Raw genomic sequence first — 25,758 nt, forward strand, 5'->3', positions numbered from 1 at the left:
TTGCGTTTAAAAGCGCCTTTCAGGCCACCCAAAAACGCTTTACAATAAAAAACAAAATAATAAAAACAGTACAATACAATATAAAACAGGATAATATGAAAAAGAAAATAAAAAAGAACAATGTATTGAGCTTGAAATATTCCCCCAATTGTAAAAGTAAATGACAATAGGACAGGTTTGAATTTGCAAGTCTTCTCATCAAGAATTTATAGTGAAAAGTTAATACATCAAATTATTTTGTTAAACCTTGTATGATAATAATGTTGTAATACTGTATTACTCTGCTTTATAATGTCTTTCACTACTCCATCTAGTATACAGCGGGCCTGGCGTGATTTCCTGCAGAGACAGGAAGTGGAGAAGAGAAGCCCCTCCCCTCCCTCCCTCTCCTCCTGTGACAAGATGAGCACATCTATTAGCATGATGACACTGTCAGATGGCAGCACCCCGGTGAGTTAAGCCCGTGTTCGACATCCTTCACTATGCAATTTTGGGATGTTTTTGTGTGCACCATTAAAGATACTGAATTAGCCAGGATTGTGCTATAATTACATTGCAAATTTAAAGTTGTACTTTTGTGTAACAGTGATTTTATTTCTAGTTCTTCAGCAAATTTAACTTTTTGTGACTGTGTAGCACAGGGATGTCCAACTCATTCTAGCTCAAGGGCCACATACGTCCCAGTTTTGTCTCAAGTGGGCCCGACCAAAAGCAAATTTAGGTATTTGTGACAGAAAAAGTAAAAATTCAAACAAAATCCTGAATGTTTAGCAATTAGTCAAAATTCCTTTACTTTGCAATTAATCTTCTGGAAATTTGCATTGTAATTTGCCAGAATTCTGTGGGATAATTTGCAAGAATTTTCCAGGTTTTTGGGATTTAATATTTCTGTAAATAATAGTACTGCAACTTCCATCGTATTTTATGTACAACTTAAATGATAATTTACAAACAAGTTTTTGCTGTATTTTTTTTACTGGCCGGACCAGATGCTTTGGCGGGCCGAACTTGGCCCTCAGGTTTTGAGTTGGACATATGTGGTGTAGAATGTTGTTCAATCCTTTGGTGGATTTTGCAGAAAGACACTTTTAGAAAAAAATTGCACAAATGCCATGTAGTTTCCGAACTATCCAGAAGGAGGGTGCGAGCTCTTAAAAACCTTTGTGCCATCCAAAGCACGCACGCACGCACACGCACAGCAAGTACTCTTTGAATTCGAATCACTGTCAGTCATTCTCATTCAGCTCATCCCCTCTTCAGTTTAACCAGACCCCGGTAAATCCGTGGGATTCTCTTTTCTGCTTCTCTTGCTGTCATTATAATTCAATACTGATGTTGTCGGCTGCCTTACAAATGAATAGCAAGTGTGTGTACGCTCCTCCAACTAATCTCCTAGCCCCAAGTCAACAGGCAGGTTAAACCGTCCGACACTGCAGGGAGAGTGCTGCGTATGAGCACACTTAGGTGGTGCTTGTCCACTCAATCGCTCTACAGAGAAAAAGATTTTACACCAAGAACGATTGTTTGATTTGGATTCTTCTGAATAAAGGGAGGGTCGGATAGGTTAGGAGTGAGGTGGAGAATGCAGAAATGGATATATTATACAGTACACTGCCCGGGAACACAGAAGAAAGTGAGCAGCTGGTGCTGAGTGTCTGGACCAAGAGGGTCATGGAGGAAGTCAATAAGCACGATTTAAGTCGTATGCATACGCGCAGCACATACATGATGACAGCTCCCTGCTTGTGTTTGAAATATTGCCGGGGAAATGCTTAGCTCAGTGACTTCAACCTGCTGACAAGGGCAGATCATCATCACACAGATGACACAGAGCATGTGTGTATGTGTGTATTAAGACCTTGAGGTCAAGGCAGCTGGCAGAAGTGAAAGGAAGATGAAAAACAGACGTTTGTTCACTGGTTGAATGTGCTGATTGTGTAGATTTGCGCTCCTGTGGTAAAATAAAGAAGAGAGAGGGAGAGAGATGCATGGCCTTGCTGCTGGTGTTTTTTCACCCCCTTTTTTTTCATGTGATTGATCGTAACAGTTCAATGATTTCTGATATAGTGTCTTAAGGCTGTCTCAGTTTGTGCTATTTCTCTGTTCAATACTTTGTCTTTTACTGTTACGGTTTATGCTTTTTCTTCCAAGTGTCTTTCCGCTCCAGCATGTTTGAGTTTTTGGTTCTTTCATGCCTGTCGACATAGAATAACAATTTTGACATACAGTACATTGGTTTATAACGCGCGCACACACACACACAGTCATATTTTCTTGAAACACCGTGACACGAAAGGCATCTCCAAAGTGATTGTATTTCTAACCTTTGTGACTATAATGTCAGTCTTTGACAAACTCTCGGTGCTTAGCGCAGCCACAAGTGTGTGACTTTTTTTTTTTTTTTAAAGTGCGACCCTTTACTGTGTAAATGATTTGTATCTCTGTTTTTGAGCTTTCTCATTGCCATGGCAATCCCGCAAAAACTAGAGCCGCTCTATCTCTCTTCGTGATCTATCCCTTTGGTCTATAGCAACACCGCTGTGGGAGGCAGAAATTATAGTTTTCATTAAAAAAGCAACCTAAAAAAAAACTCTGTCTTTTATGCCCTGATATGAATCAGCTGTCTGGGTTTTATAGTTTTGTATTACTGTACTGCATCAAGACAGCCGGACACTCACTCACACACACACACAAACACACATAGAGTGAGAGAACATGCACATAGACACAGGCGCGAGAACACACAGACCACTGCTCCTTCATTTTAGCTCTGTCTAGATGATAGATGTCTTTTAATAAACAAACATCCATCAGTACTGTTTGCAAACAGCCCAAATAGTTTTTTTTTCTAACGCATACTGCCACTAAATGACTTACAATAAGCACATATACTGTACGGGCATGCTGACAGAAAGATACACAGTCTGTACACAGTTTTTTATGTAAAATAATATAATCCGCATTTTGGAGGGAAATGCTGATAAATTCAAGTAATTAATTTCTAATTGTTACAACTTTTTGTTCAAGGGAGCTGTCCAATGCTGTGGTGCTGAAATATCTCTATGATGCAGTAAGTGGATCATTTCACTAGGGGGAGATGCTGTATAAAAAACACTAAATGATCATCAGATTACCAGGCATTAAAAGATTATCAAAATGTAATTCTATTCAATTGCCAGTCAATATTTTGGTGCATGTATGACACAATGACACATAACTAGATAGAGTATAAAATAAAATGTCATCACCAAAGGTATTTCTTCATATTATTGTTGTTCCAATGTGTTTATTTAAATGTATTCATGCCGAACAGGTAACAGGTATGATTCACATGCATGACTTCAGAAACATAAACATAGCATTGTTGACAGGTGAAGGGCACAGTGGGCTAAATGAGTCCATCTGGTCTGCCAAGGGGCAGTGGGACCAAGCTTTGCAGAGCACCATCGGCTTTGCTTTCTGCCCAGCTGTCACACACCAACTTCATCTTTTTCCACTCACCTTGTTTATTTTTGCCCTTCCTTTATATATATATATATATATTTGATGTGGTTTCTAACTTATCTTATATACCTTTCCCAGAGCCTCTCTGATTTTTCCTTACCCTTATTTTTAGTCTCTTTCTTGCTGCCCCACCTGCTGTTCTACTGGCTTTATCAGACCAGACGCCTGTAACAACAGCAGCTGTGGAAGCCTGTAAAAGAAGATAAAAGTGGTTTAGTAAAAGTACGGGAACCTTAATACACTGACTGTATGTGTATCATTTATGTTCAGTATAGGCACATAAAATATTCATCAACATAGAGGGATGAGGAATCCAGCCATGTGTTACTACCTTTTTTAAGTCTCTGGGTGAGACTCTCGTTTGCCTCAAAGTCGTCCTGAAATAACCCACTGACTTCATCATTACACAAAGCATTAGTACTTTAGCAGATTACTGAACCAGCAGGCTGCTCAGCCTCTACCCTGTGTCAAAGCATTTAACCCATTGCTCTCAATTCTCCCATATAAACCAGGGCAGGGGAAAATTGTTGCCCCGTCACTGAACTCACGTAATTTTAATCCTTTACTGCTTTTTCTGTTCAGTGCACTAGCAGACCTTTTATTACTATAGATGGTAGAAAGCGGCAAAGGTCAGTTATTGTATCATCTTGGTAGAGTGGTTATTACACCGAGGCCTTACTGTTATCAGTGATGCCCCTCAGGCTCACAATGCTCCTATTCTGTTATACTTATTGTGCATTACCGCTGTAGTGTACCATCGACTGACGAAGTCTTTTATTCTTGACATGGTTTTGATTTCTCAATGTGCACACAATATTCTAGATATTGCAGTATATGCAGTTTTTTTTTTTTTTTTTTGTATTATATCTGCCAGATGAAAGCATGAACTTGCATCAAACATAACTTTTTATCAAAACTTTACTTATTACAAGGTTGTTTTGTGTAATGCATATACAAGGCTCAAGTAAGACTGCACTAGTATATGGGGTTAGATATGTAACCTTATAATCTTTGTTTATCAATCTGTCTTCTCATGTATTTTATCATGACATGGTTGGGGGCTATTAGAGGCTAATACAAAGAGATTTAAGAGATGCAAACCCTCAGTGTCTGGCTGAGAGAATTCAATTTCAAATGGATGGATGGATGAATGGATGGATGGATGGATGGAAGGGTGAATGGATGGATGGATGGGTGAATGGATGGATGGATAGATGAATGGATGGATGGAAGAGTGGAAGAATTGATGGATGAATAAACGGAATGATGGAAGGGTGTATGGATGGATGATGGATGGATGGATGGATGGATGGATAGATGGACAAATGGATGGATTAATAGATGGAAAGGTGGATGGATGGATGGATGGATGGATAGAAAAGTGGATGAAAGAATGGACGGATAGATGGGAGGGTGTAAAGATGGATGGATGGATGGATGGATGGATTAACAGATGGATGGATGAACAGACGGATTGGTGGGTGGATGGATGGATAGAAGAATGGATGAATGAATGGACGAATAGATGGGAGGGTGTAAGGATGGATGATAGATGATGGATGAATAGATGGATGGGATGTTCATTCATTCACGAAGCGTAATGGGACTTTTTTAAGATAATTATGTAAATGAAACATAAGGCTTTGTAAATTAAAGCTATGCTTCTTCCACACAGTAGGATGGTTGTAACTGTTATTGTAATGCCCTAGACGCTATAGAAGAAGCCCAGGTCAGGTTATTAAGGTTTACCTTGAAATGGTTAAGGTTGATTAAAGCTTAATAAAAGCATTTCAAACACAAACTTCTTCCATCTTTTATGGGTTTGCAAATTGTTAGAAAATCCCTTCTTCTTGTGGGCTTTTCCTTTCTTCATGAGCGATGCTGCCAGTGTCGGCTACAGATACCATTGACACAATCTCTCCTCGTATTCTCACACACAGGCTGAGATTAGATGTCGTGTATATAGGGTAGATGTAGTGCATAGATCAGATGTATAGTGTACATAGGGCAGCGGTGCAGGTGTGAGGCTGTGGTTGCTTGCCCAGTGTGTGATTGGCTGGCTGCTGTGACAGTGCTGACAGGATGTAGGAGGACTGCTGTGACACACCAGCCACAGTGCTGATTGACACATTCATTAGTGACCTCGCACCACTTCATCACCATTGTACCTGCACAGTCTGGCTCTGGATATAAACGCTGCAGAATCAAAGCTGCAACCAAGCTGATTGAAAGCCAGGCTACAGGGTTAGTCTATGAGCTCTCATCATCATCACGTATATGCTTTAACCACCCCTGCAGCCAAATGAAGGACGTTCACAGGACTAATGATTATGTATGAAGGTGATGTGTGTAATAATGTGTGGTGGGGGGGCAGTGAGGTTGACTTCCTGCTAATCACCTGCCAACAGCGTGTCAAGTCAAACACGGGCCCTTTTCACACTTTGTGGAGTGTGTGATATGAGGCAATGTGACACTGGACATGATGTATAATTGTGTTAATGTGATGGATATGAAACTAAATACCCTCAACGGACATTATACAGTCATTTATTTATATAATGCATTAGAATGTAAATTGCTCATGGAAATGATGCATTTATGGTTTCCAGTATCTGTTCTGATGGAGGGACAGAAAAATACATCAAGGCCGCTCCTTCAAGAGTGACGTCATGTTGTATATGTAATACCTTGTGGCTCCACATGAGAGCACTGTTCTGCTTTTTGGAAACCTAATGGTCAACTAATAAAAAGGAGTCCAGGATTATTTCAAAATCAATCTTCTTTCTACAATGAAGGGCTTTCCTTTCATTTTGACTTGTATTAATAATGTACAGCACCTGTGTCAAACTTAAGGCCCAGGGACAAAATCCGGCCCTTTGGAGCATCCAATTTGGCCCGCAGGAGAAATGAAAAATGACAAAGAAACCATGAATCATTGTGTACATTTCCGACTAATCCAGTTGTACATATATCAGTCCCTCCAAATACACAAATTCAATGAATCTGTACAATATTGGTAGGGCTCACTGTTTTCTCACTCTTATATCACATGATGACAACAAAGTCATTTTTTAACTCTCAGTTTTTCAAAACTCCTGTCATTTTGTTTGAATTTTTGCACAAAATTTCCTCAAATTAGATTAAAATTAGCCAAATAATCAAGGAAATTAAAGTGAGAAAGTGATATCTGTCACTTATTGCTTGATATTGTCGGTGCCTTATATATTCTACTTATCATGTATACATGGAAGTGTAAACTGAGGCAAATTAAGGCTGAATTAATTTATTTTCTCTGCCAAAAGTCTGTGGCCCACTTGAGATTAAACCAGTTCGTATTCGGCCCCTGAACTAAAATGAGTTTGCCTCCCCTGATGTACAGTAAGAATCTTTATTTTCCATTAACACAGTCTAAAAAATATGCATTCCAAATAAAAGTGTTCTTGTCGTTGCACGTACTTACAGCTTCTGCTCATGCAGCTTCTCTGCATGTGTGATAATGTTAGTCAGGAGTCTATTTTAAAAGTATAACACCTTATTATCAATATAAAGGTGAATAAAAACAGATATTTCTTTAGTTTATAAGCTTTTAATTTTCTAAATATTTTACAAACGATGACACCTGCTGTCAAGCTGTAGGACTTTTTATCGAGCTTTGTTCATTTTTTTTTTTTTTAATATTTTCCCTTTTTTCAATCTTGGTCACGTTTATGTTAATAGTCAAAGAATGCATGAATGCACAAAGAGCCAATAATCATAAAAAATAAATGAGTTGATAGTAAATATTGCTGTTCTTTTGTGAACTCAACCGGCTTTTATGCAGGTAATTGTTTCACAGTGGCTGCACTGATGCTGAAACATGCATAAAAATGTGTGGTCATTTCACATTTCAAAGACAGAATTGTCATTTTGTTGTAAAATAAAGTGATCCCTGACTGCATTATCTATGCACATGAACTCAAACCACTCCACTGTGCACAACCATATGCTTTAATACTGTGGATTGCTCGCGATAATGAGATATCTGTTGAACATTAACACATTGCTGGTATTACTGGCTAGAGTAACTCAAGGTTTTACACATTAGTGTGAGTTTTTCAAGCACCACTGAGGATAGAGGATTCAGATGTAGATCCACTGACAGTAGAGTTGATCTGGTCACATCTATACGGATGGGTGTTGTAACGGTTGAACGCTTAAGCAGTTATGCTCTGCAAAGACACTAAAAGGGATTAGAAGCATTTCTTTGGCTGTGACTTGAAAAGTGGAAAAGCACCAGAGCTTCTTGGAGACAAACTACGACGGGTCAAATGTCTTGAGATAAAACCTCGATCAAACAAAGAGCACTTTCACTGAAAGGTGACAAATAAATACAAAGTGAGGAGGAATGAGGACAAACAAGAGTCAAAGAGGAATCACAGTACTCAAAACAGGAGTAACGTTACAAAACCTTATGATAACACTGTCAAATTTGAATTTTAAAATGTTAATAGGGGCGTGTGTGTGTGTGTGTGTGTGTGTGTGTGTGTGTGTGTGTGTGCGCGTGTGCGTGTGCGTGTGCGTGTGTCCGTCCCACTCGTATTATCCGTGAGGTCTCACTGGCTTTCATTTTAAATTTTTTTTATTTATTTATTTATTTATTTATTTTATTTATGTATTTATTTTTTATTTTATTTTTTTTTTCTTCTCACTGGCTTTCAGATCAGTATCAGATATACTTTAATGATCCCATGGGATTGATGTTAATTAACTAAGGATTAAATACAAGTACACATATACCAGTAAAATACAAATATAATACAGATATATAAAATATAGTGAGCCATCTACCATTCCTTTTTTCTTAATATTTCTATCCCTTCATACTAACAATGTCAAGGTAAAAAATAAAGTGGTTGAAAAAACAAGTACAATATGGATTCATGTGTATTAAAGAACGTGATAATATTTGCAACGCTAAGTTGACCAATCCTAGATAGCACTGGCAGAACTATAAAGACATTTCCTAACGCTTAATGGAGATGGGAAATACAAGAACACAAGTACACAATGCTCACTGAATTCTAGTTGAATAAATTGTATCTTATTTTTCCAGCTACAAAGGGTTCGGTGAATGCAGTCATGAGACTTGTAGGATTCAGTACCGCCAATAAGGTTAAGAACCACTTCTCTACAGTATCCCTAAGGTGTGCTGATTAACATGATCTTGGAATTATGTCTACATTCAGACTGTACAGAACAATTATTTGTATCAACGTAAAAACATTCAAAATAGTAATAATAATAAGATGCATTATGAAAGCACTTTTCAAACTGCTTTAATCAGTTAAATAATGTTTTAGTTCTGATAGATTTTTTTTTTTTTTTCATAATGAAATTCATCAAACAGGATTTGGGATTTTATTACATCTGATTCTGCCTCTCGACTTTATTCAGTAAACCCCTAAAGCTGCTCTAACACAAAAAATATATTATCTGAGCACAGATGAAACCAAACAAAGTATTTTTTTTTTTCTAAGTCTTGTTTCCTCTAACAGGTGGAAGCATCGACCATGTTTAAATAAATAAATATATACAGTATATATTAAATGTTTTTAATAGTGTGAGTGCGGTGTGATGAGTTTGTGAGCTGAATGTTTGAATGTATAAATGCTAAGATCACTGTTGTAAATAAGTTAATATGTGTTTCAGATTGTGCTTTAATACATTTTGCATATTTTATATCTAGGGAAAAGCTCAACCAGGGGCAGGAGTTGAGAATTAGCACTAGCTACACACTCTGTATGCATCGCATCAATTGCATCTTTTGCAGTAACTATGTCTGACTGCATTGTTCCTGTCAAATAAATCAATCAATCAATCAAAATGAACAGAAGACTTATAGGAAAGTGGATGCTTTCAGTTCCACACATGGAGTTATTTATTAACATACATGCTGAACACCACAGAGAGAAAATTGAGGTAATAGACATCCCCGTTTACTTGTAAGGAAGATCATTTTGCGAGATGTGCGACATTCAGGCATGAATGCGTGACTTTGTGTAAAAGGAGCTGCTTGCAGCACTATTCATATCCTCGTTGACTAGATTGCACTCCCTTCATCAGGAGGATGATTCTCCTTCCTGCTTTACTCCGTGTGCAGAGCGTGATTGTCTATCTACTGCTCTCACGCCTTCATGTTACATGTTGATGCACATTTTACATTTTTTTTTTTTTTTTTTTTTTTTGCTACACTACAGTAGTTTAAAACATGCAGAATTGTGGCTTTTTCTTCATTACTTTGCTACAGCAGTTTTCTGCAGGCTTCAGCTTCAGCTTACATCTGTTTGAACCAGTGAATGTGTAAGTACCAGTATGAGGATGAAGGGATAGACACTGGGAAAAAAAAGGCTAAGCTGTCAAGTCTTTCACTCGCTGAATACTACAAAAATGTGTCTTATCTACTGTATATCTTTATCAGAGGTGAAAGTAATGCATTACAAGTACTCACGTTACGTTGTTTTCTCACTTTCAAAGGGTCAGAAATGTAGCTATACTTAGAGCCTGAGAAATGATTTATTTTAAATGAATTCATCAGTGTTATTTTATTTTAAAAAATAATTGTACATTTTGAGAAGCTTTTTATTTCATACAAATAAATAAAATTCCAATTGTGCAGGATTTCATCTCCTCCTTTTTAAGTTTTAAGATGTTTACTGTATGCAAGGGAACCCGTGGCAAAAAATAAACATGGAGGGGTGAAAGTAACTAGTAACTTTTACTTTTAGTACTATTTAATTGAGCTACTTTTTTACTTGTACTTGAGTGTTTTATGTATGACTTGCTTGTACTTGTACTTGAGTACAATTTCAATCAAGTAACAGTACTTCTACTTAGATAGAATTTATTTATTTATTTATTTATTTTATTAATTTGAGAAGCATATCAAGAAAACAAAGATTACAGAAGGTAAATAATACACTCAAAATGAGGAGGTGGAAGTTCAAAGAACTTATAAGAAATCCTACCCCTCTTTTTTTCATTTTATAGTGCTGTATTTACACAATTCATATCCACAAAACAAAAACAAAAAATGAGAAGCATAACACATAATTATATTATTGTTTGTGATCTTTACAAAATTAAATAAATAAAAGGAGAATATATCGGTACTCTTTACACCTCTGATCTTTATTCACATGTAACGTATATCATTGCAATGTGCAATAAGGGACACATTTTGTTTTGCACCACAAGGTCATACGCAGCATATATACAGAGGAAATGATACATTTGTCAGGAATAAATCCAAAAGGAACAAGAAACATATCTTTGCTGCTATTAAGAAAGTGTTACTTAAAATAAAGCAGGAAACTAGGGGAAAAAAAACCAGATTATTATCCTTGCCTTTATTTTTGTTTCATACTTCTGGTTCCGCTTGTTTCTTTTAGAACTGATCGTTTTCTCAAGCTGTCTTGAGCCAAAAGTACTGTATATTTTAGTGATGCTCTCGATGCTTTCATTCAACTCGAACGATCACGCTACTCATCCTGCCCTGGGAGATCCCTCTAATAGTCGGATTGGCTGCTGATGCATGGAACGATTGGCTCCACCTAAGTGACTTGGAAATATAAATGACAGAGTGCACAGCAGATGTGCCCGATTGTGTGTGCGTGTATTTGAGGAGCATGTCTGCTCTCTCAGATGTGACCAACTAAGCTGTGGTTTTTTATTAAAGCACCGTGTGTTGAAAGGGAGAGAGTGTGGAGAGGGATTTGGTGTTTTGGTTTATTGGTTTGGCATTTAGAGACTAAAGAAATCCTGCAGAGTGGAAGGGAGTCAAGTACCCTGAACAGAAGAGAGGGAGATTAAAAGAGAGCGCGAAAGGCTTGTTCTCTTTTCCACTTAGTTCTCTGATCTTTCGAGAGAAATATACAGATTTGTTATAAATACAAAAAATGAAGAAGAGAGCTTCTTTCTTTTACCGTCTATATTTCCTTACAGTTTGAACTCACTGAACGTGGAAATGTTTCTTCACGATTATTTTTGGGTGTAAAAAAATGATTGCAAGGCAGATACTGGGAAGGAAATTAGCCGAGGAAATGAACACAGAACTATTGGCAAGTAGCTGCATCATCAGACCCTCAGGAATCCGTGTATCATTCGTTCATTCGTTTTTCATTATGTAACAAAAACATGAAAAATGAAAAAAAAACACTCATTATTTGATATTTGTTTTCAAAACCAAAGTGAAAAAACGGAAAATGCCTTGTTTTTCAAATTCAAGCTCTTTTGCTTCGGTACAGAAAACGAAAAACGAACCGATTTGCCAAAGTACTTGACCCGGAAGTGTACTCTCATCCGACGCTAATGGCTATGCTAACGGCAGTTCGTCATGACAAGATCGCTGCATCCAACTGTGCATCCGAAACGTGTCCTTTTCGCTTTAGCTGGTGTTGGGCACAGAACCTCCTCACGGACATTTTGGAGGATTTAGAGACTCCGAAGTGATGCAGAGCTAAAGATATCTCGGAATGTGTAACGCTTCACTTCCGGGTCACGTACCTTGGCAAATCGGTAATGGAGAAACGAGGTTGGATGTAAAATTATCTGTGTTCAAATCAGGGGACGGATCTGGATAAGCATAATGCTTTTTTCCGTCGCCCTTTCCGGCATGCAAAAGGACAAAAAAAAAAAAAAAAAAAAAAAAAAACAATGATGTGATTTTGCTCTGAATGTCAAATGAATTTCTGTGAATGCAACCATGTCGGAAATGAACTGAATAAATAAAAAATAAAAAAATAAAATAAAGGTGTTCGTTTTTTGTTTTCTGTACCGAAGCAAAAGAGCTTGAATTTGGAAAAACAAGGTGTTTTCCATTTTTATCATTTTGATTTTGGAAACAAATATCAAATAATGAGGGGTTTTTTTCTTCATTTTGCATGTTTTAATTAGTAAGTAAAACACTCAGATGCTTGTGTCACTAAATAATTTCTAAAATGTTGTAGATGACAATTAAACGCTACGGTATATAGATTGAACCTATTTAGATGAACATGTACTTAAAAATAAAGGGATGACAACGAACAAACCCAATGCTGCACTGCACCTAAATAATCCAACAGGTTCAATAATTAGAAAATGTGTGAAGGAAATCCCTGTTAACTCGTTGTCACTGTGTTAGCCACGTTATCTTTTAATAACCAAACCATCTCACTACACACGTCAATGGCTAAATGCTTTTTCATCAGAGCCTCACTCATCCTGTGGGTTATAGAAAAAGTGCTGGATGTGTATGGGTCATAGATGATGAAAATACAGGTTTCTTTCATTTTATATTTCTCACACACACACACACACACACACACGCACACAATGTGGAAGCATCACTAAATGTGGCAGAAACTGAGTTAAAAAGGTAAGATGTACAAAACGTGCTAATGACGCGATGCAATCTGATAGGAGAAAGAACCTATAATTAGAGACATCTGGAAGATCTGAAACAACAATGCAATGTTGCACCTGCTAATCACATGGGAGCCCTTACAGGAAATCCTGCACTAATAATCATCCATGTGACATGACACAGAAAGTGTTATTTTCTACTTTTCAACAGCCACATGGAGGCAAACTAGCAAAAAAAAAAGTTTCAGTTTTCACAAATGATGTCTGTAAAGAACTGATAAGTAGTATTGTTTTGTGAATGTATGAACATGATGTTTAATCTGCATCTTGTGTACGATTGTCCAACTAAAGGCTCTATTTTCAAGCACAGAACGCAGCACAAAGCAAAGAAAAGAGCCTGACATAGCCCACGTGTGCATGCCTTCTTGGTTTCTTCGTGTTCAGGCACCACTCTTTAAAAAATAACTCCAACAAAATTCAGAATTAGGAATGAAAGAATTAATATTTAGATAAAAGTTGTCAAAAGTTGAATCCTATTTCCAATGGTTCTCGTACCTGTTTGGCTCAAGTGCCTCCGTTCTCTTATTTCTGAATTCCAAAGTATCTCCTTTGCTCAACATTTTGCTCAGAATGCTATAAAAACAACTTTAGAGCGCAATAACGGAATTAATGCTCGATAACCCACATTTTAAAGAATCCAACTTTTTAAATTAGTGGAAAGAAAAATAATTTAGTGCCTCATGAATAGATTTTTTTTAAATATTTTCCTGTAATCTCCCACCTAGTGTGGGAACAAGACTGACCTTTGTATTTTCAGTTCATGTTCTAATCAAGATTATTTTTATCATCATTATTATGATTATAATTTAAATTTGAATGTTTTTATTAATATTTTTATTTTAAATAGTAAGTAAATACAGTATCCCTTGTCAAATGTTTCAAAATATTGTTTTCTTTTGTCAGAACTGTGATAAAATGGCCTCTACAGCATAAAACAATGCTGTTTCAATAAATTACAAGAAAATATATTTGTCCAAAAAATAGCATAAAAAAAAAACTTGGAACATTCCCCAATTATTTTTAAATTAATTGTTAAATCTCTCTGAGTGCCGCCTACAATGTGCTCCTGTACCCCTGTTTGGGAACCACTGCCATAGAGCATGGAGATAAGCAGAATCAACTCCTCAACTGAGTGACGGTGGTGTGAGGAGCTTGGTGTATTGGGATATTGTCTCATACATTAAAAATCATGAAGAGTAATGTATGAAAATCTCCTGACAATACAGTTCAGTCAAAGGTTGTCCTTTTCCTCAACCCAAAACCATATGTAGCAGTATTTTTGCTCGTGCCGAATGAGATACACACTTTACTCCAACAATGAAGAGCTTCTCAAAATCACCATACGAGAATTTACACATAAAAAGAGAAGTGAAGCATAACAAACTGGGAGTTACCTTCAGTGTTTTGAAGAACATCAGGCATCGTGCCGTGAATTACACACAGTTGGCATAAACTGTACTCTCGGAAATTATATATGCAGACTCTATAGAGCAAACAGTGAGTAGAGAGCCTGACAGCTTTGATATGACGACATGTTTCCTCTCTGATCTCTCTCCAGGTCTCAGAATCGTTCATCCACTGAGTTCACGAACTCTGCAAAAACTATAAAGGAAATTCAGGAAAGTGACATGAATGAGACGTGGTGTGACAGAGAGAGAGAGTACAGGAGGAGAAGTCTATCAAAAGAACTGTATCATTCCTGAGTTACTCTTCTGTGACTTCCCCCTCCTGTGGGAAGAACAGAGGATCACATCACTATTAGGATGAAAGCCTTTTTTAAAAAAACTTAGTGAGTTGATCTCAGCGGGAAGCCACAGAGGTAAAAAGTTCATGTGCGAGCAAGAAGAGGCAAACTAGTTTAGAGACAGGATAGTTTTCCCAACTAAAGTTATACTTTCTGGTTTACCTTTTGTTTACTAATTGAAGCTGTTTACCAGTTCAGTCACGATCACTTTAGTCAAATTGTTTACTGGCATTCTGTCATTTCACGAAGCTGTGTGAAAAACCCGAAGATAAGGGAGCTCCCTCTGGCTCTTCCATGACCTACATGGAAAGGCATAAGCAGAGAGAGCGGTCAGGAGGACCCCCTGGAACAGAAGCACAGCCATTAGATGGCAACAGGAGACACTGTTTAATTAGACAAGAGAGGAGGAGCTGGGGTGGGGGTGGGTTGTGATGGGTTTGCGTACGAAGCGTGCGGAAGTAACCAATGGGAAGCATAGAACATGATCAGCTGGATGATTAACTGAATTAGGGGATTGATGATGTCAGTTGTTAACAGCTACTGTCCGCTGATGGAGCTGGGCTAGCTTGACTTCTGTCCCTGCCTAAATTAACACAATGCTTAATTTTAGATTTTGATTTTTCTGTTTTCATATTATGTCATTCATTTGCACTTTCACCTCTTAGAAATTCTCTAGCTTATTCTCTGTCCAGTGCTTACTTTGTTACTCTCTATTGTCTTTTTCTCTGCACACAACAGCGGCTATTCTTTTCAGAGAAGATAAATATTTCATCCTCAGATTTCCATTTCCACTAGCTTTCACCATGCCATAAAGGCTTGAATATGGAAATGACCCGATTTACTCTGGCACATTCATCGAAATTCAAATCACCAACATAAAACTCCATACATCTGTCCTCCATTTGCATACGATTCAGAGACCTTTAGAAACTCCATAATGTGGTCTTACAAGTCATCTTTGATTAGGGAAAACGCTTCATGTTCGCATAACGCGGCAAATCCATCTTGATCAGCCAATGAAAGCAGTGTTGTGGGCACCGCCACCATATTTCAGTCAACAGCCTCAATCAAATGACAAATGACTTAACAGGTGCTAATGTGTGGACTAGGAGTTTATTTGATGTATTACGGCAATCAAGTGCACAGGGGGATTATGTCTGCGGCAACACGTGCAGCATGGCTCTCTGCTGGAAACCATAAACACTCGAAAAATGGTGGAATCGCACAATTTTTGACCTGATTTAGTCAGTATGAATAGTTTATTCATCTGCTGTATGACTAAGGCTGAGCAATATCATTTTAAGACACCAATAGCCAGTGTTTGCTTTGTATGAATGTAAATCATAAGCATGACAAAGGGTTTACTAAAGGCTTGTAAATAAACTACGAGATAAGACATTATAAGGACTTCATATTTCATTGAGCTCTGGATATAGAGAATAAATACAAAAGCAATTTAAAAAATAAGTTGTCCACTATCTTGTGAGCTATTAAAAAACATTTACATAACACCTTTTTGGGAGAGTATTAAGATTTGTATCAAAGAATTATGAGATACATTCAAAAGAATAATCATTAAAAAAGACCCTTTACCCTCATTGAAGACACAGACAATTGAAAATATAAAGGCCATTGTAAATGGCTTTAACAAATCATTCGTTGTCCTCTCAAAATTAGCTTTCATTGTCAGGTCAAAAGAATTAAAACGTAAAATGGTGAAAGATTATTAATTTACAATTGGTTTAAAAATCCTTATTTGCGCAGAAAGTTAAGGAAAGAAGAATCTTACACATGGTGAATAAATTACCATTTAACATAAATGTAAAAGTATCACCTGCACCTATTGTAATGATATGTCACTGTTACTGTTAGAACACTTTTTTAAATAGAATTGCTGACATTGTTATAAAATCATTGACTCGTACTGTACTTGTAAAATGTCAAGTAGAATGAGTATTTTCCCAAGAGCAATGCAGATAGAAAAGGTTACTGATGGATGATAGATAGATAGACAGACAGACTGACTGACTTTGGTGATGGCGGATCTGAATGTCTGATTATGCAGATGGATAAAATGAAAGCAGCAGGTGAATAAAAAGGTAAGCACACACTTCTTGAACATCATCTCAGTGTTGGAAAAAACCTCAGCAGGTTGTGAAATACACTATTGCAGCGCCCGTAGGAAGTCCATGCATGTAGGAATATATACATATGTCGGTGTTTGTGTACAGTACATGTACTATATTTATATATGTATGTACAGATGCATATGTGTGTATATTGATATGTCGAATTCTGCACATAACTTATACATAACATTTTTCCCTTTTATAGCGCATTTTTATTTTGTATTTTATCTTACTGTTTTGCACAAAATAAATGTAGCTATTTTTTAACACTTAATCTTTTCGTGTGTACATTGTTCTATGTCACACTTGCTTTGGCAATGTAAACCTGTTTCTATGGACCAACAAAGTGAGAGAGAGAGGAGAGAGGTGAGGAGAGAGAGGGGAGGAGAGAGAGAGAGGAGGAGAGAGAGAGAGAGAGAGAGAGAGAGAGAGAGAGAGAGCTGAGAAGGAAGAGAGAGAGAGAGGAGAGAGGAGAGAGGAGAGAGAGATGGAGAGAGAGAGAGAGGAGAGAGCGAGATGAGAGAGAGAGAGAGAGAGAGAGAGAGAGAGAGAGAGAGAGAGAGAGAGAGAGAGAGAGAGAGAGTCCAATCTGTCTTGTTGTCATGTCCAATCTAATCTTCCAAAATGTTATAACTGATGACATCATCACTGTAGAACTAGGACTAATTACATTGTTATTCAGTCCATCTACTCAGGAGGTGGGGTGTAGGGTTGGGGCATTCAAACAAATCTGACGTTGCACATCACTGAATCAAGCAGCAGCCATGTTGAAAGTTTCAGCTCTGTCTGTCCCTGAACTGCAGAGATATTTGAGCCACAGACACACAGAGACTCATTGCTGTATAGGATAGATAGATAGATAGATAGATAGATAGATAGATAGATAGATAGATAGATAGATTACCAACATACTGCACTGCCCCACTTCCCCCCAACGGTGGTAGAGTAGTAGCAGCTTCTGCAAACAGCTGCTGCAGCTGCAGAAGGTGACAATCAGCTCTGGGTCTTGACTGAGTTTAACAGGCAGACTCACACCATGAGAGAGCAGGACTGTGTCGTCTACAAAATGTAATCATATGTAAGTTGGGCTGAGTGGAATGACAGTCTTTCGTTGAGGACGCTTAAATTTGTTTTTATAAACCAACTTAATATTAACAAACTTTAGAGACAACAAATAAACTAATTTCACCCACATTGGTCCATTTTTTACTGTTCTTACTGTTTATTTCACATGATAAGACCCTTTTCTTAATCACTAAGACTTTTGTGCTTTAACTGAAATAAAAATAAAAAAAACGTAAAAAAAAATGTGGCCAGTAAGAATAATTGAAGGAAGAAATGAAAAACCTGTTACAATTTCATTTATTCAGACCACTGTTCCTCCTTTCCTTTGAAGAAAACATCAAAGGAAACAGCAGCTGCCTTTGACGAAGACTGGCAGTTGACAGTCGAAACATGGCAGGAGATCAAAGTGGATTTCCTGAAGAACAGTTGTCTGAATAAATGAATCCTTAACATAATATTCAAAAAGAAGACAAAAAAATGTTGCCTGAATGAAATTAATAACCTGTGATACATTCTTCTAAAATAGGTACTAAAAAGCCAACATACTGTATGCGTACATTAAGCGTTTTTATAGTCACACAAAGCAAAAATATACATTATTAACAACTTCATCATCATGCAAAATGTTGTAACTGTTCTTTGCTGTATTACAAAATGTTGTTCAATCCATCACCAACTCTCGCCCTGGGGCTGAAATATGAAAATCACAATTATTTTGTCTGATTTAATACAGAAGACATCAATTCACACGACCCTGTCTCGTACTGCCTTAATTATATGATATCACATTGGCAATCTGCCCCCTCGTCTAAGCCTGGTCATCATTCAGTATAAAATGAGTGAGATGAGCTCCCTTTAATTAAGAAGCAGGGGGACTGTGGGGGATAATAATATACATGTATGAATGAGCAATTACTGCTCAAGGGAATGATGTCTGTATTTGGTCAGTGTTTATTACCTGCACACATGCACAATCTAACCACAGACACATGTAATTACTGACAAAGGGTTCGAAGGTCATTTCTATGAACACATGAGACAAACCGACATTTTTTATTCAGCAGTTTTATTTTAAAACTATGCATAGAAAAATATGCACTAATCGTTCATGCAAAGATTTTATTAATTTTAAACTAATGTCTTTGTTTATTTCCAGTGTTTTTGGCTTTTTGTGACACTGTTGCTTTTATGTTTTTAGATCAGTCTGCACAGGTCAGCCTTTCACTGTGTTGCACAACTTTAACAGATGTGAACTATTGCATATACAGTACCTCCACAAGCTTTTCTGTATCACATCACCTGTGACTGTGTTTATTATTCTACTTTTTTTTTATCATGACTAGGGAAACCATTGTTTGATTTCCAGAAAAAAAGGACACTTGAACCGACCTCGGCATACACAAATTACTTGTTTTCTTGAATCTACCTTGTAACAGCAAAATTCAGTATAGATAAGTCAATATAAATAAGTTGTAATTGTCCATAAGGTTTAAAAATGTATTAATTTCTCTCTTCATAACAAAGACTAAAGTAATCACCTTTATTATGCATTATAACAATCTGTTCTTGAAGAATCTCATGTATACCTTAACATCTCTCAACAATTGAAACAATGAGAAACATCTCCTCCTAGAAATTAACAGTAAATAATCATTAACTATAAACTTCAATAAATATCTGTGAAAGTCTACATCCCATGGTCTCACGCTGACTCTGAGCTTTATTCTTTATTCTGTTTCTATGGACACGGGAGGTGATGAGGTGTCGACCAGATGATGGAAACTTTACCATAACTTCCTATAGGCTAAGTATCTCCCAGAGGCTCCTTCATTTTTAAATCCCTCTGAATCTCCATGGAGGTTTTATCATGGAGGACGATCTTCCTGCTGATATTTTTAAAATAAATTTACCAGTATTTGGTCTTATTTATTTAACCTTGGACTTTAGTATCTCTTCTCTTTTCCTTGTTTGTGAGGATTTTGTCAAAACTAAGCGGCATCTTTAATGATTTCGTCACATGTAAGTAAAATTAATGTAATGATTTTACTGGTTTTAAAGAGAACTCATCAGCTTTCATAAACTGCTGGAATTTTTCCGATGGAGCAAATATTGGGTTACAGTCATTTATATTAGAGCGGAACGATTTTGGAAAATAATCTATATAATAAATCAATCTGTTTCATAATAAACAATTTCAGAATCATTTAAACTGTAAACAAATGTAAAATGTAAATTTTAAAGCACAGATTACAACAATAAAGCAAACAAATATGTGGCTTTACGTTTTCAACATATCTAACTAACTTGACTTTTCATGAAACATGTGGACTGCACTTCTTAAACACTCTCTGAACTTAACAGAACAGTACAATACAGGACAAGGAAAAAAAATTAAATAAAAAATAAAATTGCAGCCTTTGCGATTAGAAAAATGCGTTTTATGATATCGCGCTAATATTGCAAAAGCAATTAATCGTTCAGCTCTAATTTATATTAACGTGTTCCCCTAGATGCGTTCAGGGTCCCTGGGAAACCTGGACATTTTGATGAGTTTGTGAAATCTTGCTGGATGGTCCGAACAAGACGTTAAAAGAGGTCATGTCCAGATACACCCGGACATATGGTCACCCTACTCATGACAGCCTGGTTGTCTTTTGAAATCCAAAAGTATCCAGGAGCACTAGATAGCATCTAAGCTGTTGTTATGCTGGTGATGCCCTGGTGTACTCAGCACTTCTGTCCTTCTTTGGAGTCCATATGCGTCATAACATTTACATGCTGGAAGTCATAGGTCTTCATCTCTGTGAGTCTTATCTGCTTAACAGAGTGTGGAGCCCCCATTGAGCCGATCAGCTGGGTAGCGATCACTCATCAGTCACGCAGTGGGACTCACACACACACACATCAGTCCAAACCAATCACATTACTTTAGCTTTTCTTTAATAAAGCACATAGAAATAATTATTACAATGAAGAAAATTAGTTTTGTGATTTAAAGTTGTATATTGAAGTCAAATGTGTCGTGTAACCAACTGCTGATGACACAATGTTACTCAATGAGTTTAAAGGTGCAATATGTAGAAATATTGTGAATTTTCAACTTTTAAATATGTGTGAAATATCTCAAATAAAATAGTGAGTGTTAAGAAACATGCCCTAAGCTGTCATGCCATGTGATTTTTTTGGCTACATAGTTATATTTACTGTACAATAATAAATATTGCCGGCCCGGCCAACCTGTCGTACCTATTTTCCACTAGTTGGGTGAGTATTAGCCTATTTACAGCAGAGCAGACCCTGAACTAGTCCATCTCTAGTAACGAACATCCATCAAACAGATAAACGGTGCGCTACCCGTGAGGTTTACTAACATCTTCACTCATGAACGCATCACACATGTAAAGCCGATGATATACATGGGCCCACATGGGCCCACCGAAAAACATTTGCGGGATGTAGCAGAGAATATTGTCACCTGTACATTCAGTGGTCAGGCCTTGATATGGGGGAAGTGTCGGTTTTACTCAGTAATATGCCACCTGGTGGTGGCAGAAATCACTTGCAAATCTCACATATTGCATCTTTAAAGCTTCTTTCAGTCAAGGTTAGAAGCTGTGTGAAGGCCACAATGATTATGTCTAACCTGTGGTTCATTCCTTCTTCATAAAGCCTGCTGCACTGCTGAGGCTTAACTTCCATAGAGAGGTCACAGGTCAAACTACTCGAGTCCTTGACCCAATGATCCCCCCACCACAAAAAACCTTCATTGATCTAGACGAGATTCGAGGGCAGGAAATAAAGGATAATTTTTTTATTTTAGTTGTACATTTTTAGATTAATTGAGCTTTATGTGGGGTACGTATTTATGATAGATTCTGGCTGAATTAAGACTAAGGTTGATAGCTCGTTTAAAAAGAGCTGACGAACATCCACCCGTCGTATACTGTTTTCTTTTCTCTTGGAGGCTTTATGTGACATACACAGGGGACTATCACCTCTTGGCTGTGAATGGTTTACAGCAAACAGCAATCTTTACAGCGCTGAGATCAACTCAGATTAGAGGATTATGTGAGTGAGGAGGACTGGACACAAAGTTTAGTGTTGGTGTGCACAAACAGCTCCATCAGCAGCTTTGTATTGCTGACTTAAAGATAGACGCCGTCTCTCATTTACTATTGTTGACATCTCTGATCCATTTTTTCTGCTTTGAAGTTCTTTGCGAGTAAATTCATTGCCTTATTTAATTTCACACAAATTTACATATCCTGCCCTTTTTGTCCCTCTAGATTTTCTGCCTAATTTAGTTTCATCCTCTTATCGTTATTTTAAATACCTTTATGTATCTGAGTCAGCTTGTTGTTAGTAATATAATAATTTAGAAAAAAGAAAAAATAATAATAATTATGTGCATACGAGTGGTGGCGACAGTTCCAACCCCTCCAGCTTCTGGGTGGACATTTGCTCACCCTTAAACATGTTTGCAATTCTTCTCCAGTCTGCATTTACTTCACCCACTGGAGCGTCATGTTCAAGGGGAAATAAATAGCTCATTAATAGCTACGAAGAGGTTTAGCACTCTTCTTTTCTACCGTTGAGAAGCTGCAGCGGTGAAGGAAGCTGAAGCTAACGTAAAAATAGCCCAAACAAAGTCTAAACGCCCGGCTCTGAGGAAGCCTGGGGGGTTAACAGTTACCGTGGACTCACAGGAGGTGAAGAAGCAGTGTTCCTGGTTTTACTTAGCTTCTATAGCATGTCCCGTGTCCCAGGGGATGGCGGTGTTGTGCCGCAGGGGTTGGAACTGTCGCCATCCTGCGGTCACAGATTTTTTCTGGTCACAGATTTTGGCACAACACCGCCATCTTGGGCAAAAGTCAGGTACTGCGACTAGTTGACGTCACGTAGACAGAGTCGCGAGACAACACTAAAGTCGTCTAGTCTGTTCAACCCCTACTACTTACAGTATTAGGTAATTTAAATGCACTTAACAATTATTCAAATCATAACCACTTTATATGTATATTTCACAGTGTATTGAATCATTCCAAGTATACCTTTAATCTTAGATTGTTAAAGAATAAATTCCTTTGACAGTAAGGAACAGATATGACTTGGCAGATGCATCGATATTGACATGACCACAAAGATAGAGGTTAAAGACGTCAATTAATCCCAAACAGATGTTTGCAGAAGTCAAAAGGATTTTTATTTAGAAAGTAGACTTTTCCATCCTGACAGCTGGAGAACCAAAGTGTCCCGTTCAAGGACAAACATGCTGTGACTTTATCATCCCTCTCTCCCTGTCCAGCTTTTTCTCAACTGGTTGGAGATTAGTAATTTTCCAGTCATAAGCTTGGGAAGGCATTTAGCCAACTTTATACTCAGTGCACTGCTGTCATGGACGACTGGTACAAAGCACTTTCCTTTGCTATTATAGCTATTTTTTTTTTTTTTTTACTAAACTGAGATGAGACCCTTCTAACATGGCTTTCTGTTTTAGTAAATGGGTGCAATTTATTTAGGTTCAGCTTTCATTGCTTCAGTCAACCCAACCGTGAAAAAAAGATTTTAGAAATTGAACATATTAGAGCTGTGAAATCAGCCAAACACTGTAGAGTAATGACGTTTGATAGGATGAAAAGGAGGAACAAAGAGGAAAATTTGGAGACAATTGTGATTGAGTGTGAAGAGTTGAGGAACACAGTTAAGTTGATCAGTAGATGACTTAATAATAGCTCTAATGCTTTAGTGTTTAATAAGCACAGGGATTAATAACCGTTCATTTGACAAATACGCCCCGAGCACATGTACACGCTCATTTATGTTGTCATTACTCAACGTATTCATATATCTAACTATTGATTGATGGTCTCTGATGATTTTTCAGGAATGAGTTTGTATTTCTTTGCTTACAGAAAGTCATTCACAGTGTAATCTTTAAAGAAGGCTAAGAGAATCAAAGACTTGTGGGGTCTCATCTCTGATTTTTCTTTTGTTTTTTTTCATCTGTACAAAAGCACCAGTTATTTCTAAGCTCCACTGCACACTAAGTCAAACCTCCACAAGCTATTTTCTCTCTTAGCAGGGGGGCTAAATGTTCTCATTCCTTATTCTGGTGGTATTTGTGACTCCAGTCATTTTTCACCTGTCTTTTTTTGTGTAAATCAAAATACAACCCAAGGAAGTTTGGGAAAGGACACCAAAGTCCAGTGATCAGTAAAATCACTCTCTTCACCTCTAGCGTTTAGCTCTCCATGGGCCTTCAAAGGCGACATAGCCAAACTGCTACCATGTTAAGTGTGGGCCCACGTACTGTGTTGCTAAAATTACTTAAAAATGGCATTTCTGTGAAGCTTCTACCCCTCAGTATGGGAGCGTTTGTTGGCAGCCAAAAAAAACTGAGCCTTCCTTTAATCTCCCGGCCTTTTATGTGAAGAAATATTCCCAGAAACACAAAAACCTCAAATGTTTTTCAAAGCCAAAAAATGTCATGTCTTTGTGTTGAATTATTTTAGGATTTTTTTGTATTCGCAGTGAAAGAAAACCAATTTAGTTTTTATTGTCATTATTCCAGAAAAGGATTTTATTTTTTTCCCTCACTGAGGTAAAAATAAACTTAATTATTTCTGCTATAGGGAGAAATATTTGAAACAGGCAGAGGTAAATATTTCTCTATTATGATTTTTCTTCTTCTAATTGTTGTTTTTGTAGCATCTGACCTTCGACACACTATAAGGAATTAAGAGAATATCAATGGTTAATGAATGAATGAATGATCCCAAAATAAGAAATTTAGTAATCTATAAAGTGAGAAATTAAGTGAGATAAAAACACTTTAGCAGTATCAATTCAATAGATTAGTGTTTTTCAACCTTTCAACCCATATGGGTTTGCCTGAAATGTTTAGTAAATGATAAAAATTCAAATTCAAATTATATTTCAAATATAAATCTAGTTAAAGACAATACAGTATAAAAAGTAAATAATTAAATAATAATAAAAATTAAAGTAATATCTTTGTAATTTGTTAAATTGTTATCCTTTTTCAAATTTAAAACACCACACACAATCTTAAACAACTTTAATCTTATTAAATCTATTATTTTGTTTAAAAAAAAAAAAAGTTTATGGGGTTGCCAGAAATTTGTGATATGAAAATGGGGTTACAACCCGAAAAAGGTTGGTTTAGTATACACCAAGTAAAGTAACTTGGTTAAATGTTTGTGCAGACCCAACAGTCTAAGGTGCTGGGAGAAATGAAACCCAAAGGCACCCAGCGGGAACCTTATCATTCCATTAGACCCAGTAGTATGTGTTGGCAGGTTTGTGTGTGTACGGACTTGTTTGATGCTGAAATGTCACCATACCAGAACAATATGGTCACGCTATACCGCCTGCATACACCTATTCATTATGCAGCCATTAATCATTGAGCAGACCCTATGAATATCCAGAGGAAGGATTTTTTGAGTGGGGTTGGCTGGCTGTAATCAAGCAACGCAGTCGTGTGGCCTTTAACTTGAGTTTTTCTTCTTCTTTTCACATTTTTTTAATCTTTATAGAAAATGAATTAGAGTTATTGTCTGTCTTTACTCATGGCTGCCCCTGAAAATCTCGTATCTTAAAGTTTATTTTTGAAATGTAATTCTCTCAGTGTGAGTCAACCTGCTTTGATGGTAAATGCATGGTCTTTAAGGGCATGATGCGCTTTTCTGGCTGATTGTGATTGGTTGATGTCTCATGCAAGTTTCAGTCATCACTCAGAATAGTTTCCAAAGTACACCAGCTGAACCGCTCATCTTTCATTTATCCTGATGGCTTCTCTCTCAGGGAACTACAGTGGGAAGACACATCCTGCGTTGTCTGTCCTTCTCACTC

The 25,758-nt window shown here is 37.2% G+C and overlaps 1 protein-coding gene across 1 annotated transcript in view; it reads left to right on the forward strand.

Annotated features, from left to right (window-relative positions):
- The window catches only part of schip1 (schwannomin interacting protein 1), a 255,728-nt gene that overhangs the window by 68,237 nt on the left and 161,733 nt on the right, over positions 1 to 25,758 (forward strand). Inside the window, exon 8 of the mRNA XM_028464367.1 lies at positions 315 to 450. Coding sequence (XP_028320168.1) covers positions 315 to 450 — 136 coding nt within the window. The remainder of the gene's footprint in view (positions 1 to 314; positions 451 to 25,758) is intronic.

The sequence above is a fragment of the Gouania willdenowi genome, chromosome 13 (assembly GCF_900634775.1).
Source record: "Gouania willdenowi chromosome 13, fGouWil2.1, whole genome shotgun sequence".
Classification (NCBI taxonomy): domain Eukaryota; kingdom Metazoa; phylum Chordata; class Actinopteri; order Blenniiformes; family Gobiesocidae; genus Gouania; species Gouania willdenowi.